The 20559-nt window shown below is 33.3% G+C and overlaps 1 protein-coding gene and 1 non-coding gene across 2 annotated transcripts; one reads left to right on the top strand and one right to left on the bottom strand.

Annotated features, from left to right (window-relative positions):
• The first annotated feature begins 1994 nt into the window (after nucleotides 1-1994).
• On the top strand, nucleotides 1995-19191 carry LOC106639028 (uncharacterized). The gene is made up of 9 exons (XM_089588483.1): nucleotides 1995-2231; nucleotides 6597-6693; nucleotides 9142-9244; nucleotides 9915-10046; nucleotides 13652-14157; nucleotides 14865-15096; nucleotides 15951-16206; nucleotides 16551-16761; nucleotides 17588-19191. Exons 2-9 carry the CDS (start codon nucleotides 6619-6621, stop codon nucleotides 18035-18037), a joined length of 1965 nt encoding a protein of 654 aa, XP_089444609.1. The 5' UTR covers nucleotides 1995-2231; nucleotides 6597-6618; the 3' UTR covers nucleotides 18038-19191.
• TRNAT-UGU (transfer RNA threonine (anticodon UGU)) lies at nucleotides 10744-10816 on the bottom strand. The gene has a single exon. It is a non-coding gene; the product is annotated as a tRNA-Thr (tRNA).
• Nucleotides 19192-20559: the final 1368 nt, after the last annotated feature.

Consider the following 20559-nt stretch of genomic DNA (forward strand, 5'->3'; position numbering starts at 1 on the left):
ATATTTAAGATAAAATTATGCAATATTTATAGGTTTGATTCAGCGATAAAAACAATTTGGTTCTAAATTATAATTTAAATTATTTAGTAAAATAACGAATAAGACAATTTTCTAATGCTGTACTTAATTCTTTTATGAATTAACTATGAAATGTTTCATTGCGTAATAAGTTAATGATAATCAAACACTTTTTAGTGTGTAGTAGTTCTCGAGTTGGTGGTACTCGATATAAATAAAAAATAATAAGCAATTATTTACCTTCAAAAATATTAAAAAATTCACATTATTTAGTAAAAACTCGCGTATGACATGTTAATAAAAAAAAATAAATTCTTTATCAGAAATACATGAGTACAAGTAACAGAAAAACGTAATGGCAACTTAGATTTTTACGTTACTGCTAAGAAGACAACGAACATAATAATGTACCAGTAGTAGGAATATATTCGTGATAGCCAGATACTCTTGAATTATTGGATCCATACCTATTGGAGGTACAAAACGTATAAATAAGATGATTCAAACAGCGACATGAAGATGTCACCAAGTGTATATTCAGTATTTGATGATTCGTGGAAATGCAAAAAATTCAACCCACGGTAATAAATATGAATATTTTTTATCATACTTTTGAAACAAAAAACTAGTTACAGGAAGATTTTACACTCAAAAAAATGTACAGCAAACATCACGTTCATCAATCAAGCTTAGTAATAATATTGTTTCCCCTATTTCTTTTAAGCAGTTATTTTCATCATTAAAAAAAAAAAAAAAAAATCGCCAAACTAAAAGAAACAGCGAAAAACTTAAAAGCCAAGAGAGTCGAACAGCTTAAACCTTAAGCTTAACCAAAAGCCCCGAAAGAACTATCGGTAGCCGAAAATTTGTGGTCTCAACGCTCGACAGCTTAGAAAAAAAAAAAAAAAAAAAAAAAAAAAGCAAGCCAAGTAATAAATACACAACGGGAAAAGAGCTGCCTATAGATCGATCGGCGCCTGCGTGCAGCACAGAAGCGCAAAAGCTCGGCTGTGGGGGTCGCTGCCGTCGCAGCTGGACCGTCGACAAGTTGGCACGGCAGCCAACGAACCAACAGGTGATGCGATGATGATGCTGCTGCTACTGTTGTTGCTGCAAGCTCGAAAGGGGGATGAGGCACTCCCTGGACGGGCTTGCAAGAGCAGAGGGGGCAAGGAGTACAGCTTGGAGGGTTGCTCGAGTGGTTGCACTACGCGTTTGGTCAGACGAGCTGAGCGCTTGGCCCGCAGCTCTTTCGGCGTGTCCCTTTGTTGTTGTTGTTGGCGGTGTGCTTTTTTTTTCTTTTTTTTTTTTAGACAGTACAGGAGAGAGCTTTTTCGTGGCTGTTGATGTGGTGGAAAGGAAGATTAGTCGATGTGGTGCGGGGAAACGTGCTCTTGTGCTTGTTTGCGCTTCGGGGAAACGTGACTCTGAGTGAGTGGGGCTTTTCTTTGCCTTCGACTTCTCAGGTGTTCTATTTTTATGGTGGTCATGAATCGATTTGAGGCTGCGAGGGATTCAGGTGATCTCGGGAAAATTTCCTTTGTCTGTATCGCGAGTCGAGGGGGCTGGAAAAGTGGCACGCCGGGGCTGGGATGAAAATACGAATTGGCTTTATCAAAGATTTAAGGTCCGAAAATAATCCGTCGATTCGCGGGTGAAGAATTGCCACCTGAAAAGTGCACGTGACGTTGGAATAAACAAACTCTTATCTTCCAGTACCCGAATCGGCTCGCTCGTCAATTTTTCACCCTCGGCTATCGATATTCGTTTAATTAAAGGCTCTTTCGATCGAACCGCTCGTAAATAGAGGTTCTTGTTTCCGGGGATCATTAAAATTGAAATTCTCGAGTGTACGATACTTCGAACGTAATTAAAATTAAAACAAAGATAAAATAGCTGTGACAACTTTTGTGTTAAAAGTTTCATTTGAGAAAAAAAAAAAAAAAAAAAAAAATATCAGAAAAAAAAATGCACAGCACTCAAGAAAAGATATTGTTATTAGCGGAGTAATGAGGAAACGAAGAATACCGTATTCGCGGATATCAGCGTTGCTCGATGTGACGCTGAAATGGAGAGAGAGCTTTTATCCTCATTTGCAAGAGTATTCACAGATGTAATTTTACATGATCGGAAGTGAAAGAGGATCTTGGATTTTTTTTAAAAGAGACTAGGATAAGATGATTTGATGCTCGAGATTCAGCGGTGGCCCGGAGGTGAGTTGGACATATAAAGCATCTTTTTCCGAGACTGTTTGGTTTTTCGCTACCTTTTTTTGATAATAATTGAGTAAGGAATGACTTGGCAAAAATTATTTATTTTCAATCAAAATCAAGAGCGTTCATTTGAATCTAAAATACGAATTTTTATTTCTTACAAACTTAAAACAAAAAGTTAGAACAAAAAATCTAATGTGTTTTTTTAATTTGCAAGAAAAAACGTTCTTGAATCCATGTAACAGAAGTTAATATTAAATATTCCATTCCAAAAAGAAAAAAAATTATAATAAAACTATGTGAATAAAATTTTAAATAATACTTGGCTTCATTGTCAAAATTTAGAGACTAAATTCAACGTATTAATTTAGATGGATGACTGACGATTAAAGTTTTTATTCATTTTCTGTTCGAGTAAGAAAATATATGTATGAAGCTGTATTTGAGTTGATTTAACTAATTAATACTTGAAAAATCGGTGAAGAAATTATGATTATTATTATTTTTATTATTATTACTATAATTATTATTATTGAAACTAAATGATTAAAATTTGTCACTGTACCTAATTATTTTTTAATTAAACTTGTTTATTATATTATTTTAGCTAAATAAAAAAATTGTTAAAAGATTGTGTTCTCTTTTTTTACCATTAAAATAGTTAAAGCAGCTGTTTAAATATTTTTTATGATTTTTATTTTTTTTATTTTTTAGTAAGTATCTAAATCAAAAGGTACTACTATCAGTGCCCCAGAGATGCTCATCTGCATAAGATGTGTACTCTTGCGAGCTTAGAATTTCGAAAACAACTCATACCCACAGATTACATGTTTACACGTTTTACATTGTTTCGTATAACTAAATTGAAACAAGGTCATATTTCTTTAGATTTTTTGTTCAATTATCAAAAGTTTGAGTTTTGAAGATTTTAAATATATTTATTATAAATTTATTTTCCATCAAAACTCTAAAATCATGGATATTAAATATAGTTATTATAAATTTATTTTCCATTAAAACTTTACAAACACGCAAAATTATTATTCAATTACTGTATAAGCTACTAATAGGATTATAAATTACGCTGTTCTATGATTATGGATCCAAACTTCGAGCTTTAAAAGTGCACTTTAAAAACTGTACTAAACAAAACATGAAGCTCATTATGACTTACGAAACATACTGTAACAAAGTTCCGTCCAACGTATACTTTTCAAAATACTGTGGGAAAAAAACAGATTTTACATAACTCTTTGAAAACTCTCCTCATGTGTTTTTTGTGATAAAAAAATTTTGAAAAACACCCATAGAATTCAAATTTGTATGAGGCATAGTTTTCTAAGAACATTAACAGAATAAAATTTGTGTTAAATAACATTGTAATTAACCTGTTTGTTATACATCTTATATTAAATTTGTGTAAGAATGGTATATAATCATTCAAGCATCTAGTACTGACTAATGCTTAAATAATTTTAAAAAAATTTACATTAACTAGCACGAATTTTGATCATTGCGGGTAATAATATTAGTTAAGTTTCCGGCCAAAAAGCAACCAATTTCAATAATTTTGTTAGTTTGCTGACAAGATAATAATTAAAAAATGTTTTAATTTCGATATTTAATTTATCTCAAAAGCTAACCTTTACAAAGATATTATCTTCAGTTCGTAGGGTTTTTTTTTTTGTAAAATTAAATTAGTTGAATATTTTTGTCTTCTCATTTGTGCACCAAAAAATAATAATTAATTAATAAATTACATGATTTTCAGAGTTACATGTACATGTTAAATAAAACTATGCTACAATTTATTGGTTACAAAATAAGTACACATTTTTAAACAGAAAACTGGATATGATTTGTCATACACGATTTAATCCTGCTAGAAACCGTTTAATTCAGTCATCTGCAAAAAAATTGCAAATAAAATCCTTTTCTAATTTTTTTATACATAGTAAAAACTTTATCCACATAGTAAGATCTCTTTTATTGTATTTTGATTTAAAAAAAATTAATTATTCTCGTTCTCTAAAAGTACAAAAAAAATCATGGAAAAATAATATGGTGCTTAGTATTAATTTGGAAAATTTTCTTTCTATTTGAAAAAGAAAATTATTAATATCATATTTATTACAATTACACTTTTGGCTCTAGTGAAAAATGTGAGCAAAAAATTCAGTCATTACCTTAAATTTGGCCACTTATTTATATTCGAAATAAAGCAACAGACTTATTAACATTGCCAAGTTTAAAAACCATCTTACTGAGCTGCTTCTCACCCAAAGAACTTCCGAAACAGCACTTTTTCTCATGAGAATTTGAACTAACTGCTTTTAGCTACAAACTCCGAAACTAGGTACAGCGTACTGCTCTTTCTCGCTCGTAACCATCGATTTACTATCATAGTATTAACTACCACAGCAGTAACAGACGCAAGTTCGCGAATAACGTAGTTAACTACTGTCAACATTCAATGTACAAACACTGTCCTTTCTTGGAGGACAGATTTTGTGTGCTAAAGTTTTCATTTATTCTGCATTGATTGATAAAAAAAAACGTATATGATAAATAATCAAGATAATGATAATCAAAACTTTTCAAAAAAAAAAGCACAACTTATATAATTTGGTTACAAATAACGACCAATCAAAGGGTGTTGAACATTATGACAGTGAATTACCCACAAACTGGATCACGTGTTAGTATCACGTTTTCATTAACAGTCCATTGGAGAATCGACGAGCAGAAGAAACTAGTTCATCGATACGCTTCGAGCTTCAGCTCACGTGTGCACCTCCATCGCGTAAGCATATCACGATCGAGCGAAAAATTTTCCTCCAAAGTCTAATCTTTATTTTCGCAACTCTTCGATACCCTCACACCAATGAAGCTTCTCTCTTTTTCATAAAAAGTAAAAAAAAAAAAATACTAATAAAAATCAATCAGCAACCATTTAAATAAAGACCGATCGGCGCGTTCATTAAAATTTCAGAGTCCAATTATAAAAAACTAACGGAGATCTTGGAGATTTTAATTTCTCACAGTGCGGTGTTCGGTTGGAGATTACGTTTCAAGTGATTTATTCATAGCCAATAACCGAGAGGAGCTTTATTATACTACACTACAGTTAGACCACAGTATAAGTACAATGACGAGCCGCATTGTATCATATATAGCAAAACCTCATGCAAATACTTTATCTGATTTATAACAATATATCTATCTGTCTTTTTCACTGTCATCCGGTGGTCGTACCGTTATAGTGCCATCATGTTCACTTTTATCTTATAGATAACAAAAATGGTAAACTATGACTTTCGTGTACTTACATTCCATTGGACATTGAAATTTCTTGGAACAGATGGTGAAAGTAGCAAAATTTAAACTTCCTAGGCTTTCCATGTATATTTAAAGTTTCGACATTACCATAAGAAAATCACCTTGTTTATATCGTTGACAGAAAAAAATGAAAGGAACCATTAGTGTAAAAAAAAATGTGAAAAATTATAATAAAAAGGCCAGTAAATATGATCAGTTCCTACATGAACGATAAAACTTTATCGAAATCGTCCGCGTGAAAACTTTATAAGAGAACCTGCTTAAGAGAACTAAAATACGATTGCTTGGGTAACTTGCTTTATCGCGGTGATTCCCCTGAAACGAAACTTTATCCATTACGAACATCTGCGTTGAAAAAAAAAAAATCGCACCACTCCTAAAAAAATCTCCAAACAAACAATCTATTTCACGTATTCCTGTGGTCCATAAAACACGAGATAACAGCGCACGTGGACCGTTAAAGCCAATCGTATATTTACAAATTTAATCCGCAACATCGCGTTGGAAACGTCTCGTTTGTGGTTTACGTGAGCCATTACCTTCGGACACTTTTCACTGCGATGACTCACTTTTCCGAAACATTTGCGCCATCAGTGTTGCGTACGTACACCGTAAATGCGAGATTTAATTTAAAATGATACTTATAAAAATCCAATCGAACAGCAAACAACTACACATGAATTGGGGGCTGGTTTTCATTTGTCAACGAGTATGAAAACTTTCGTCACATATGTACCCCAAAAGCTATCGGTGGTTGAATAAAAACTTTGTTGGCCCCTGCGGCCGTTATAAAGGAAGTTGGAGAAAAGCATTTTTTTTTTCTTTTTTTCATCACTGCCTGATAAAAAGCAATAAAAGAGGACACTTTTCCACCGATCGAGGGTTACGTGGCCGAAGAGTACAGTTTTTTGGGTCAATGGTTTTGGTTATTTTTCCCGTGGGGCATTTCTTTATCAAAAAATCAAGGCACGGGCTCCAGGGTGTTGTTTTTTTCGTAGAAATAAGATTTTTTTTTTTTATGAAAAGGTCCAGTGCCGAGAACCGCAGGATGACACAGGGCAGTTTACACTGGCAAGGAACCCAGAGACGAGCCTACGCTCCAGGAGCCAATTGGAATGTTCAGGTACGAAGTTGGAGGAATAAAATTTTATCGCGGTCAATCTGTACAATGGACTCGTATTTTTTGTGGCTTTTAGAGATACGTGAGCAGAGTGCTCTGTTGAGGCGTGAGATGCATTATTTATTGGTACACTTGCTTGATAGGATACTGCGCACTATTTTCGATTACGAATTATATTTAAATATTTTTTATTTGATTCATCTCAACTGTATCGGTCTACATCAGTAAAATAATTTGTTATTTGATCGGTGACTCTAGTTCTCGTACTTAATATAGAATTGTAAAAAATCAAATGGCCATAAAGATTTAACTTTCAGAGTAAAAGCATAGATACTAAATAATTACAAATTGGTAATTCGTAATTAATTAAAGTGTGTTTTTTTTATATTTCATTTTGGTATCCCAATATCTTTTTTTTTCCACGTTTTTTGCATTCATTTCTGAAGAGGGGAAAAATAAAATTCATAAAATTTTCTGGACTCTCGGAAAGCTCCCTGGAATAATTTAAAAATCATGCCCACAAGTACAACTTTAACTATTCTGAAACTGGAAGGTTCTCTTAACTCTATTAAAAATTCAACGTGACCTTTTTCTCCCTCCTATATACACAGTTTTAAATACAATCTCACTCTTCGAATTCATATCGGTGAGCAGTTTTAATTATCTCAGAATTTTTTTCCGCAAAATGGATATCGACAAAAATGTCACACAAACTTCTCCACAATTAAAAAAAAAAAAAAAATCAAGTCAGCCGAACTCTTACACAAGAAAAGGAGCAGCTTCCGAAAGACCAAGTTTACAAACTCTTTACCTTTCCTAAAAGTACTAATGACAAAGAAGTAACTTCTCGCGCACTGTTCGAGAGAACAATGGCAAAAAAACTGACCAGCCATGTGTACGTCCCAACTATCACGGGCAACGAGGTAAAACAAAAAAAAGGCAGCCACGACAGTTGAGCTTTTTCCTGTCTAAGTAATTTCCTAAATACTCCGGTGACCCCCAAATTCGAGGAGAATTATAACAATCACACATGCGAGTTTATTCCTACGTCCTCGAATTTCCATTTTAATCCAACGCCCATCTAACGCGAGCACGTAAATGATAACTTGGATTTTCTTTTCTTTTTTTTTTTAATTACTAATACTTGGGGTTTATTTGATTAAATGTAGGATTTTGTGCGTATTTATATGTTGGGATTTTCTATTCGCTGATGAGGGGGCTAAGAGGGTCTCGTTACTGTCAGATTTAATGGTTGAAAATAATTTATTTTTTCGTATTGTTTTTAATTTGGTAGAAAACAAAGAGGTGACTGTGGTTAAGAAAATTTGTTTTTATTATTTAGCTAAAAATTATACGGTATACCTTTTTTTCTACTAAATCAAAAGAATTAAATTTACTTTTTATCACATAAATTATCTTTGATTAAAAAGAGATAAGTACTATTATGTACGATTCATATTAACTAACCCCGTCTGACTACTCGCCAAAAAACTTGAAAATTTCGTACAAAATCAAAAAATGCTAAGAATTTGTTGATTATTTTTTTTTATTTATCACATCCAAACATAAAATATAATAAGTTAAAATAAAAAATTGAATATTATTTTGTTAATTTTATGGTTAAAATGAAACTCAACGATAATATAATAAATTTTAAAAAATACGGTATTTTTAAAATATTAATCACGATTGCTATTTGAATTTTTTAAAGTAACTAGTTTACTTATTTATTGTTTCATAAAGTTTTATCATGCATTAATTGCTATGAATTAATTTTTGTTTTCTTGCATGGCTAAAGTGTTATTATTCATAAAACTAACGACTCATATAAAATGTTAAAAAATAGTTTGAGTGAATTTCTTTATTTTAACACACAGTTGAAACGAATGAAAGTAAAAACTAAAAAGAACCAATGCCGCAATGAAAAAAAAAAAAAAAAAAATTATTGGAACACCCCAAGAAAACATGAAAAGAGCTTACCCGACGTGTCCAGTACCTATCAATAATTCCACAAAAGCCCACAACAACAAGTTCCCACGACGAAAAGCCCAACCACTTGTTTACCTACCCGAAAAATCCAGATCGATGAACAAAGCCACCCCAGCATCCTCGGTGAGGAAAAAAACACCACTCCCTCCCCCTCACATCCGGGTCCTCGAAAACCGAGCAACACACTTCCCGTCTCGTTAGCACGCGCTACCGCAAACAGCTCGCAGAAGCCCGATGATACCATACACTCCACCTCGATATCGATCCCCCGCTCTCGCACACAACCCAGGTGGGGGGGGAGGGGGGGTACAAAAAAAAGGAGCATCATCCGCGTTAATCCACACTCGACACGACCCTCTCACGCGCGTGCCGTAGCCAAAGATGCTCTGTAAGACGAGGTGCTGATCATCCGGTACAACAAGCAAATCATCCAAATTAATATGAGTATACGTGTGCGTACAGGTGGTGAGGAGCAAGGCAACAACGCGCTGTCTCTGGCATGCCTGCAAGGCTCTAGGGGTTGGTTTGCTGCTCATGCTGCTGGGCGCCTGTATGGCTACCATTGGTAATTATATGCCCAACCAACGAGGATGGTATACGTGCTGATGACAGCTGATGATGGGCTTTGCGTGCAATATTTGCTTGGACGTGTTATTTTGCCATTCTGCCGTTTATCGTTGAACGTGATTATGTTTGCAAGGAATATCAAATTGGTTTATCTCGTGAATCCAATTATTGTTGCTTTTAATACGCTTGCGGGTAACGCTGAATGTAGAAACAAAAGAATATTTTTTTTGTCTCATCTCGTTTCGGGAGAACCCTCCTTGCTCGTCAAATATTACGTCGTTGTACGAAGGCATAAATAACAAATTCGAGCAAAGTAGATTAATCAACGCGGCTTTGGTATCTCTGCTATTAATCATCTCGCATCGAGCTAATAAACAGGGATTTAGTACGAGTAAATCCAATACTTGCTAACGGAAGTGTGTAAAGAGTTTAACAGTAGCCGGTATGATAAATGCTGCGACCAGCAGATCGATTTAAAATCAAAGTTTTATCAGAAAAATTTGATGGTGAACTCTATTAAAGGAAAAAGCGGAAAAATGTAAATTGAAAATAATGCGAGTTTTCAAAAAGGGGATGCACACAAAGGCTTTCTTCGTAGCAATCAATCAATCAATCAATAATCATAAAAAAAAAAAAGAAGAAAACTTTTTTTTCCTTTTGTCAAACAGGTTATTACGCAGATCAGTTGTCCGTAGCGCAAGAGATCCGCGGCAACTTGACGGTAAGAGTCAAGAACGAGTCTCGAGGTATTCACCTCAACAACCTCAGCTACGCTGGACCCATAGTCATGGGCTTCGGAGGTAAGTGGAGCAGCAACAACAACCACCACCCCTTATCCCACCCCTCAAATCCCAATTCAATTTATTCTTCCCCTTATTGTACGTGACATAATATAGGATTATGGATCATACAACAGTACTTCCAAGCAGATGGTGGGAGGGAGAGAACAATCGTAAAGCTCAAACGTTGCAAACTCAGCAGTCTCGATCCGCAGCAAAAGCTCGTGTATTTCCATCCAAGCGCTTCTGTTGAACGTATACATGCATACATAGATACAACTGCAGCGTAAAGGCTCTGAGCTAATCGCGATCTAGTTGAGAACAATGGGGAGAGGTGGGGCAACGCGGACAGTACCAAAGAGAGAGCATAATGGTACACAACAATATAAAACGGAGCGGAGCGACAGGCGTCTGGAAAATAAGCTGCCGCTGCGAGGGGGAAAGTAGGCCGGGACTCTCGCGACGCGTATACCTATACGTCGATCGATCGAGCGCACGTGGTGGTGGTGCGTTTTATGTACACGTATACCCTATACAATAAGCTATGGTAACTGCGAGAGAGCATATACGACGCGTGTAGGTATGTGCGGTGGATGTACAACAGGCGCTTGGAAGATAATGCGTAAGTTGAGGTACAAAGGGTTGATTAAGCGTCGCGAAAGTTGGACGATTCGACAGGGTTGGCTGAGGGGGTGACAGGTAAAATTAGAAAAAAAATTGCCCCTAGAGAGATTTGAACTCTCGACCCCTGGTTTACAAGACCAGTGCTCTAACCCCTGAGCTATAGAGGCGGTTGCGGGCAGCGCAGTCGGAGCCCAATGCTGTGGACGATCCTGTTTTTGGGCTCAGAGATGGCTTTTCTTGTGATTTTTTTTCCATTGTTAAGTAGGGAAGATATTGGTAAGGAGGTGCTTCGGGAGAATGATCAACACTTATTATTTTAAGGTTTTTCGGGGTTTTTTATTTATTAATTTTTTTCTCTGTAAGAATATTTTTGTAATCGTTTAAAAATTTTATTTCCTCTTCTTTTTTCTTAAGAAATATTTTTTTTATTTTTGTTAATAAACGTAAATTCATTATACCACACTGTTACGCTTGTAAAAAAACTTGGTCATATTTATTACAATTATTTTTGAATAATTAATAGTACAATTTTTTTTTTCAATATAAACACACTGTTTTTCTTGGGAGATTTTATATAAATACAATAATTAATAAAAAATTTTCTAGCAAAATGTTGTTTTAAGTACATTTTTAAAAAATTTTATTTAATATTATGTATTCGGACAAATATTTCAATATCTGTATTTTACAAAATTTTTATTCCTTTCAAAATATAATGCATAATTATTACTATTATTATTTTTACGATTATTACAATTATTGTTATTATTTTATTGTTATTATTTTATTTTTATTATTATAATTATTTTTTTATTTTTTTGTTATTTTTACTATTAAAGTTATGCTTACTTTATTGTTATAATTTTTTGAAACATTTTTTTATTATTTTTACTATTAAAATTATATTTATTTTATTACTATAATTATCATTTTTTATTCTTATAATTATTGTTTTATTATTATTTTGTTTTATTATTATTATTTTAAGAACCAATTTAATCTAGTACTGTAGTTTAAAGCAGGAATAATCAAACTTTTCTCAATTGAAAAATTATTACTGAACAAAATTGTTAACAAATTGTTTTAAAATGTATTCGTACCCACCTTTGCTGATAATTAGTCTACATACGGTAACTGGATGTAGTTGATTAAATAACTATCTTCCCTTCACATTTTATTTAACAATCGTGAAAAATATTGGATATTACAGAAAAAAAAAAAAATGAAAAAATCTTTTCCCATCTTAAGTGTTATTGTTATTATAATTTTTTTTTATAATTATTATCATTGTAATAGAATAAAAATACATGTGACTAAAAAATTATAATGATAGGAATTTTACATATTAGGTATATCATCGTATTGCAATCAGTAAAACAAAAAGGTATAAGTAAATCACTTAAGTTGTAGATAATCTATTTAATTTATTCGTGTCAATGAGAGCAAGACTATCCATCGGTATTGTATAAGTACCGAACCAAGTTATAGCTACAAATGACAAAGTTGTCGTTCTATCGACTGAGCTATGACACTCGCCGAACATGTGGATTAAATATCTCAATAAACAAGTTGAAAATGATTGTAAAACACTGAATATTCAACAAATAAACGCCCAGTCTTTTGGACTCAGTCCATCCTCTTTACAAATAAGGGTAGCTTAATGACTACGAATTTACTAGGGACCGCGTACTGATTAAACAAACCTGACCTCCGAAAACCTCTCATGATTTAATTCCCAAGAAACCATTCGCGTGTCAAGCTCGGCAATCCACGCACACGTAGTAATATATAGGCAAAGCCACCAGCCATAATTGCAATCCCGCGAGCCCACACGTCGCATCCAACTGTCTCATCCTCGTTATTACACATACGGTAACCGTATAGGGTAGAAAGCGACGACGTCTGTCGCTTATCTGGAGCTGTACGTGCGGGCACGTTTATTTAGCAGAGGATGAGCGCTCGGCAAACACCTGCGAATCCCAAATATAACGCTAGAGAGAGAGAGAGAGAGAGAGAGAGTGCCCGCAGGTGTCTCCCACACGCGATAAGAGGTCTACCTGTGGACTATAGGTACATCTGTCTGGCACTTCGTGTATGTTGTGTATCTTTGATAATATTCATGATTTTTTGATTATAGAATTTTTCTTTTTTTTTGTGGTTCGTGATGGATCGGTGGTCCAACGATAGGTGGGCGAGTCGAATGTTGAAAAGGGGAGAGAAAAACAGTAGCAAAGAGCGCTTAATTACAGCGATTGTTATCGGTTAACTGTGCCGTTATGATATAAAAAAAAGAATTTAATTTTGTAATTGAGGTACCACGGGAATTTTGAAAACCACAGAAACGAAAAGGGTGTACATCTTAGGGGTTCTCGTATATGCTTCAATATTTGTAGTAATTTTAATTAGGTTGCTATTTACTTTGATGTTTGATAACAGGGAAATTGTTCAATACGAAACAGGAGTTTTCAGAAATACCATACCAAATTTTATAATTGTTGAAAATTAAAAAATTCACTTTAAAATATTGGAAAAACTATTTGTTTTATTCTTAATTTCTGATAGTCTTAAATGTTTACTCGTTGCGGTACAAACAATGAAATTTCTACTTTTACAAAATCACTTTGCCAATATTGTGGGCGATCGTTCAAAAAAAAGCTTAAATTAAACGAAAAATAAATATTATTCTTGAGGATTTTGAAAAACTCGTTTTACTCGCAGTTTTACTCCATATTAGCAAATTGATTAATAAAGAAGGGTTTGTAAAATTGCATCAAGCATATTAATTAACTAATGTATAAAATTGTAAATGCGATAACTAGCCTTTTTCGAACAAACTCCCTATACCGGCACGCAACCAGTATTCCTTCGGCAAACTCAATTAAAAGTTCGACCCACGGCACACAAGCTCACGAACAAAGGCCGCAAAGTTGGCCCGTTTCCCAGCTTTGTTGATCCAACGCCAATATATAACATAATCCTTACCGTTGAATCCCCACGTGCAGGTTTCATAGTCGTCGCGGCGTGCGTGATGACGTTCGAGGCCCGCGACAGCGCAGCCAAGGTCATGCCAGCGCGTTTCCGGTTCAACAACGCCCAGCAGACCCAAAGCGTGAAAACCGGGGCCAAGAGCCACCAGCGCAGCCGCAAGTCCACCTCGAGCCAGACGAGCAAGTGGGACCACCAGCTCGGGCTGTTTCGGACTAACCGCAGCCCGAGCCCGAGCCTGCGCGAGTCCTCGCGACGCCGGCAGCTGCTCACCGCCGAGTTCGTCCAGTTTTCCAAGGCCCTCGAGGACCGCGGGGTCACCAGGCCCATGAAGAGGAGTCCCAGTGCTCCTGTCCTCGACGCCCACAAAAAGTCACCCACGAGGCTGGGCACGGCCCGCGGGGCGAGACAGTCCGGCAGGTACGCCGCTTCGTCCACCGCTGGCGGGTGCGCCCTACTCAACCCCGAGCTGCTCAAGAGACACGCCATTTCGGTGGACAATCCGGGGTACAGTCCACACCAGGTGGGCAGCTTGCGACAAAAAATTTTTTTTCTTCCACGCGGTTGATCGTGTGATGGGGCGTTTGGATTTCGACGCGTTCACACGAGCTTGTAATAAAGTTTAAAAAATCTATTTTGCTAAATAATGATTTTTTTTTTTTTTTTTTCTGGAGATACTGCATTACGTTTTGGAAGAGAAATAACAATAAATTGGAATATTCATTAGATACATATTGATTTTAAGTTTATTTTCCAACAGTGCACTAATAACACATAACTAAACAGAATTATTCAAAAAGTTCATTTATAATTAAATTAAGAAAAATAATATTTTATTATTATAAACAGTTACACAAAAAATTAATAAAATGGATTGTTATTTGACAGAGCTAACAAAATGGTTATTTAAAAAATCATTTTAGATATTTAAAAAATTCTTATTAAAATTGACATATCGAATTTTGTAAAATCGCTATTTTTAACTATGCGGTTAAAACGTTATTGTAACACACTTGGACTTACTATACAAAAGTAAAAGTGGACTTATGAATAAGTGTGCTCAGAATTTCTGAGCAGTAACTTTACCAACTACGCAAACTCCACTACAGCCGAAATTATATGCCTATAGGGTTTTTACCTGAGACACTTTATAACTGTCGGAACGTTCCTCAATCATGACTTAACAAGAGCAGATAAACGAGAATTTGAAACCCATTTCTATATGTACAGACGAGTCGCGAAAACTTCGAGCTCCAGAGGTTAAACGGGAGCCAAGTTTCGATGGCCATGGATCTGCACATCCCGAGTACAAAGGGTCCGGTGACGTTGAAAATAAAGGACCGGTCCGACACGGCTAGGCGACACCAGTTGGCTCGTCAGACAAAGATCGAGGACGCCGAAGATCTCGAGGAGGCGAAGAAAACCGCGGCCCTCAACCGAAATTTGTCTACTAAGCTTTCAAGTATGTTTTCTTGTGTCTAAATTTTTTTTTTTATTTTTTTTTCATAAACACAATTACGCTGGAATCTTTGATTTTAATTGTTTCGTATTATTTTAATAGTTTTCGCTAATTCGTGTACATAAGTGGTGTAGAAAAATCCGGGCTTATTAAATCTCATTTTTAAAGTATTAACAAAATTTATGTTTATTTTTTTTGTATTATTTATTTAAACATATTAGTAAAAATTAATTAATAATTACTTTTTTGTCAGTCTAATTATCAAACATCGTCATAAAATTTTTTTTTTATTATTCTATAATTTTCTTATTGTTGTTATTATTATTATTATTATTATTATTACTATTATTATTATTATTATTACTACTACTAGTACTATTGTTATTTTAACTATTATTTATATTTAATTTTAATTATATTATTATAATAAGAATTATTATTTGCCTCAAAGTTTTGGAGACGTTAGTAATTTGTTTTAAATGTTTTAATACTATTATATTCTATTTTTTAAAAAAAAATAAAAAAATTTCTTGAAAATTACTAAATTTTATTCTTTGACAATACTTTTTGATTCATTAAATTATTTTTAAATTATGGCAGAATTGGTAGAATTGTAATTATTCTAATAAATTGTTGAGTAATCTTTTTTTTTTTTTAGGTACTTCATTCGAATTTTTTTATTTCTTAATTTATATAATTATTTATTGTTTGAATTAATTATTAATGATAGAAATAATTATAAATTAACTTTTTTAATTCATTTATCACTGTAAAAATTTTACACCAACCAGATATTTGAATATTATCAATTAAAAATGTGTAACTTAAAATACCAGAGTATAATAAATGATTTTTAGGCTCTACAATAAGATATCCCGACGATTTTGTACCACGAAAAAGGAGCTCCATAGACATGCGTATACTCGAGGATCTAACAACTAGAGATTTGGCTAAAGTCTCGCCCCGTGATTTTCGAAAGATTTCGTCACCCAATTTTGGAAAAATGTCTTTGGACCGAATAGGTGGTGAGCGCCGATTGGAGAAAACACTGGGCTCGAGAAAGGCGAGCTTGGAGTCTAGGCGAAGTCCGGATTTGAGAAAATCTGACTATAGGTGAGAATATTTTCAATGAATTAATTGAAATTATAGAAATTATAATTAGTCCTTTAAACCTTTTTTTAATGTAGCTATTTTTTTATGCATATAAACATATTTTGTTTAGTCACGATCTTAGAATTGTAAATAATGAGAATTAACTATAACTATGCTGTTATATATTTTATTGTTAACAACGATAGTTGGTTCATAAAAAATAGTATTTAAATAAATTGAAAAATTCTGAGAACTGAGTATCAACGCATATCTGTCAAAAAAATAAATCATCCTTCGCGATGTTGTATTAAAACTTTAAATGCACAAGTCGTGTACGCGACTCAAACTGAACTTGTAAACTACAGAAAGTACTCGATCGAGCGCTTCACGGCTGACTGCGCGAAATATCTCGCAGAAGGGCTCGAGGGCAAAGCTCGGGCCAATAGTGGCGAGAATCTACAGCGGAGGCCACGCCACCCGAAACTTTACCACTCGCGCTCCGACGACAATCGGCGCCGATCTTTCGATCGGCATCGGGGTGATTCGCAATCCAGCCGCTATTCTCTGAATACACAGGTGAGATTTTTTTTTTTTAAAGGAGACAATCTACGTTAGTATAATTTGGTACCGTTTCGCACTTTAAAAGACACTTTAAAAAAATTTTTGTGGACTTAAAAATATATCTACAAAAATTAAATAAATAGAAAAAAGGTACTAAAGAGAAATCCCGAAGATTTAAAAAAAAAATTTACTAGCTGAAATTAAAAAATTTTTTTTAATCAGAGCAGTATTTATTTTATTATTTATTCATTTTAACTCTGATATATACAAAAAGTGTTATTAATATAATACTAGCGTTTTGAGGATATTAAAAAATTATTTGAATAAATAAGTATGATTTTATATGGTTGTTATTAATTTTTATTTTTTTTCTCAGAATATTCTAGTGATTTTAATTTTGAGAATAATAATCCTACTAATTTTATGATCGTACATTTGAAGAAACATCAAATTAAAATATAATTTTTTTTTAACTTTACAGTAAATTAAAATAAATTTTTATTGTTATAAGTATTTTAAATTATTGTTAAAATTTAGAAAAATCTCTAAAGTTTACTAAGATAATATATTTATAGTAATATATTTATAATTTTTTCATATAAATTTATATATTAACTTTTTTTATAACTAAAAAATCGTCAAAATACACTTTGAAATATACGGATAAGCTTGAAAATATTCTTTTTTTTTATGTATGTAAACACTGTTTTTGTACAAAAAAAATAATGTTAAAAAAATAAATTCATTAGTCGGTTTAACATATTTTCACAATTTCGCATCAAAACTCATTGTTTTGCCAGTATAAAAAAAATAAAAAAAAATAAAACAAACCTCACAACAGGTGGTGATAGAAGACAGAGGCTCAGCAGGGGGTGACTACGAGCTGAAGTACTTCACAGCAACGTCCCTGGATACGGAGGAGAGCCGCTGCGACAACTCGGATGACAGCCGATTCCACGACTACGAGGACGTCTTGGCCACCCCGTCCATACTTTCGGATGGCCCCGCAGACGCCCTCCTCGAAGAGCCGGAGCTGGAGAACCTGACCGACAACGATTTCGAGCCGGTGCCGGTTGTCGTGGAAAGGAAACTGGACAGGAGAAATTCGGCCCACTACGCCAAGCAAGAGACGCTCAGCCCGGAGGAGTCTATTTACGAGACGCTTGTCCAGATAGAGTCGACGGCCAACGATGGGGACATGCCAGAGGTGGAGGAGATAATGGAAGAAGAGGTGGTGGTCACAGAACAGAGTGTTACGAGGGACACGATCGTGGACGTACCAGAGGAATAAATATTTTGTAAAATTAAAGGTTGTATTGATAATTAGATTTAATGTGAGAAAAAAAAGTTTGTTATTGCAATACAATTTGTTGGCCCACTGAAGTAAGTATGGTAACGGCAATGTTTTTATTCAACATTTGGATGTATTCGATTATTATTCTCTACATTCATTATTTTACTGTAAGTAAACGTAACTCATAAGTTTTTTATATTTTTAAAACATTTAAATTGGAAATAATTGTTTTTTATATTAGTATTGACAAGCAAATTTTATGAAAAATCTGCATTTTTATTAAATTTAAATTGTTTTAACTAAAATTATACAGTTTTATAATCACAGAGTATTGATAATTTTTTTTCCCATGAAATACTACACCATTAGTATTTATTAAATACAGAATATTCTGAAATTTGTTTACTTTTGTGAAAACAGTATTAAAAAATGAAAAATTGAAGTCCATAAGAACAATAAAATATTGAGAATTTTTTAAAAATTGTCCCCTAATACAATGCGAAACGTAAAGTGAAACTTGTACATTGGTGCAAATAATAGATAAGATATTTCCTTTGTGTAATAAAATTTCAAGAAACATAATAGAGTAGCAATGTAAGAGTAGCTCTATCTTTAGAATACTGCTCGGACGCTCACGTACTGTCAATTCATTCGTCATTTTAGTCAACTTTCGAAACACGTACCTGAATGTCGTTCGTATCTTACAATGATCGTCTATTGTTTATGCTATCACTTTAAAACGCACACTTGCCTTCTCGATAACTCCTAGAACTGTATACCATATATAGCTCTGTCAATAATATCTAAAGTGTCACTTGTTGAATTGCGTTTTTTATCGAGACAATCATGCTGTTATGATGCGACACCTTGTTAATAGTAATATATGTTGGGAAAAAAATAAAACGAGTTGGCGATGATGGCATTGTTTGCCGATGACAATTGTTGTAGGTGAAAAAACTTTGCTACTTGGATGTTATTTAAATGGCCTATATTTAGACCATCGCGTTCTATGAATCATCGTTCTAGTGACTTTCATGCCTTTTTTACTACAACAATCGAGATTTAGCGTTGATAATGAGAAAAAAAAAAAAAAAAATTGTTGACATACCTGATGGCGTTGACTTGTCATCGTCCTAATGTATACTCTTTGCCTCCGATGCAAAAAAATATATATTTGTTTATACCTTCCGTGTGTAACTTTATATTAATAACTATATACATATACTGTTCGTACCTTCGAGTCTTTAATAATTGTTGATAGGAAATTAACCATTAGCAAATGTTGTGGTTGATATTCCAATTGAAAATTTTTAAAATAATATAAAAGAAATTAAATATTATATTACATCCCCTTTGATTGAACAAAGTTCATCGGAGCGGACTGTTGAACGTTGATTTTTGTATCGATGTACCTCGAGTTTGGTCACTGAAATCCAATAGATACAGAGGTTTGTACGATCCGATAAAAATTGTATTGGACGCCTACATCGATTTCACGTTATCTTGTTACAATTGAAGCTGGAAACTTTTTTTCCACAAGATACCATTGGATCGTTTAAACTTTCAGCTTTCCAGTATTGACGGAAAAATACGACAAATTTTTCAGAGTTCCAACAGCGATGGAAAATTCCAATCCAAAAACGGTTGACGATGATTTGATTTTATCCATCGTCAGACTTGGGTGTAATTACTTTTTTGAATATTGAAAAATTTTTTTTTCTAAGAAAATACATCTTTTGTGCAGAAAGGGAATTTTTTTACTAGTCACATGATCAAAAAAATTTTTTACAAAAAATTCATTTATATTTTCAAAGAAAAAAGAATTACTCAGAAAAATATGTATATTTACAATTTTAATGAATATTTAAATCATACTATTATAATTAATATTTTAAATAATCATTTAATAAAATATTAATAATAGGAATAATTTTAATATAATTTACAATAAGTATAATTTAAATATAACTTACACTGTTTGAATATTTAAGTTATTTAACTAAAACTAAATAATTCAATAACAATTAAAAAAATATTACAAATATTGTAATATTCTATTTTTCGCTGAAAATAATTTTATTATACATTGTACATCAAGTAGTGAAAAAATGTATTTAATTAATAATACCCAAGTCTGCTCATAGTGCCAAATAACATTTTTCACAATTATTTACGGAAATAAAAAAATTCGTACTTTTGTAAAAAAAAAACAAAAAAAAAAGAAATAAATTGCATCACACTTAATTTGTCTTGATCGAACAGTATCGAAAACGTGACACGTTATAAAAAATTACCGAAAAACCGTTTATTCACATTTTGCACGAACAAACCAAACGTAAACATAATCCAAACTGTGATCGAAACACACGTCGAGCGCATGATTTCGCTCAAGAACAAAAAAATCGGGAAAAACGTATTTGTTAGATACAGACTCAGGCCAGCAGAGTGAATTATATATATTGTAATGGTGTAAAAAAAAAAAATAATAATAATAATAATAAAAAATAAGAAAAAAACCA

This window comes from Copidosoma floridanum, unplaced genomic scaffold, assembly GCF_036245765.1.
Source record: "Copidosoma floridanum isolate Cflo_tuat_1 unplaced genomic scaffold, Cflo_Japanese_pri ptg000007l, whole genome shotgun sequence".
Lineage (NCBI taxonomy): Eukaryota > Metazoa > Arthropoda > Insecta > Hymenoptera > Encyrtidae > Copidosoma > Copidosoma floridanum.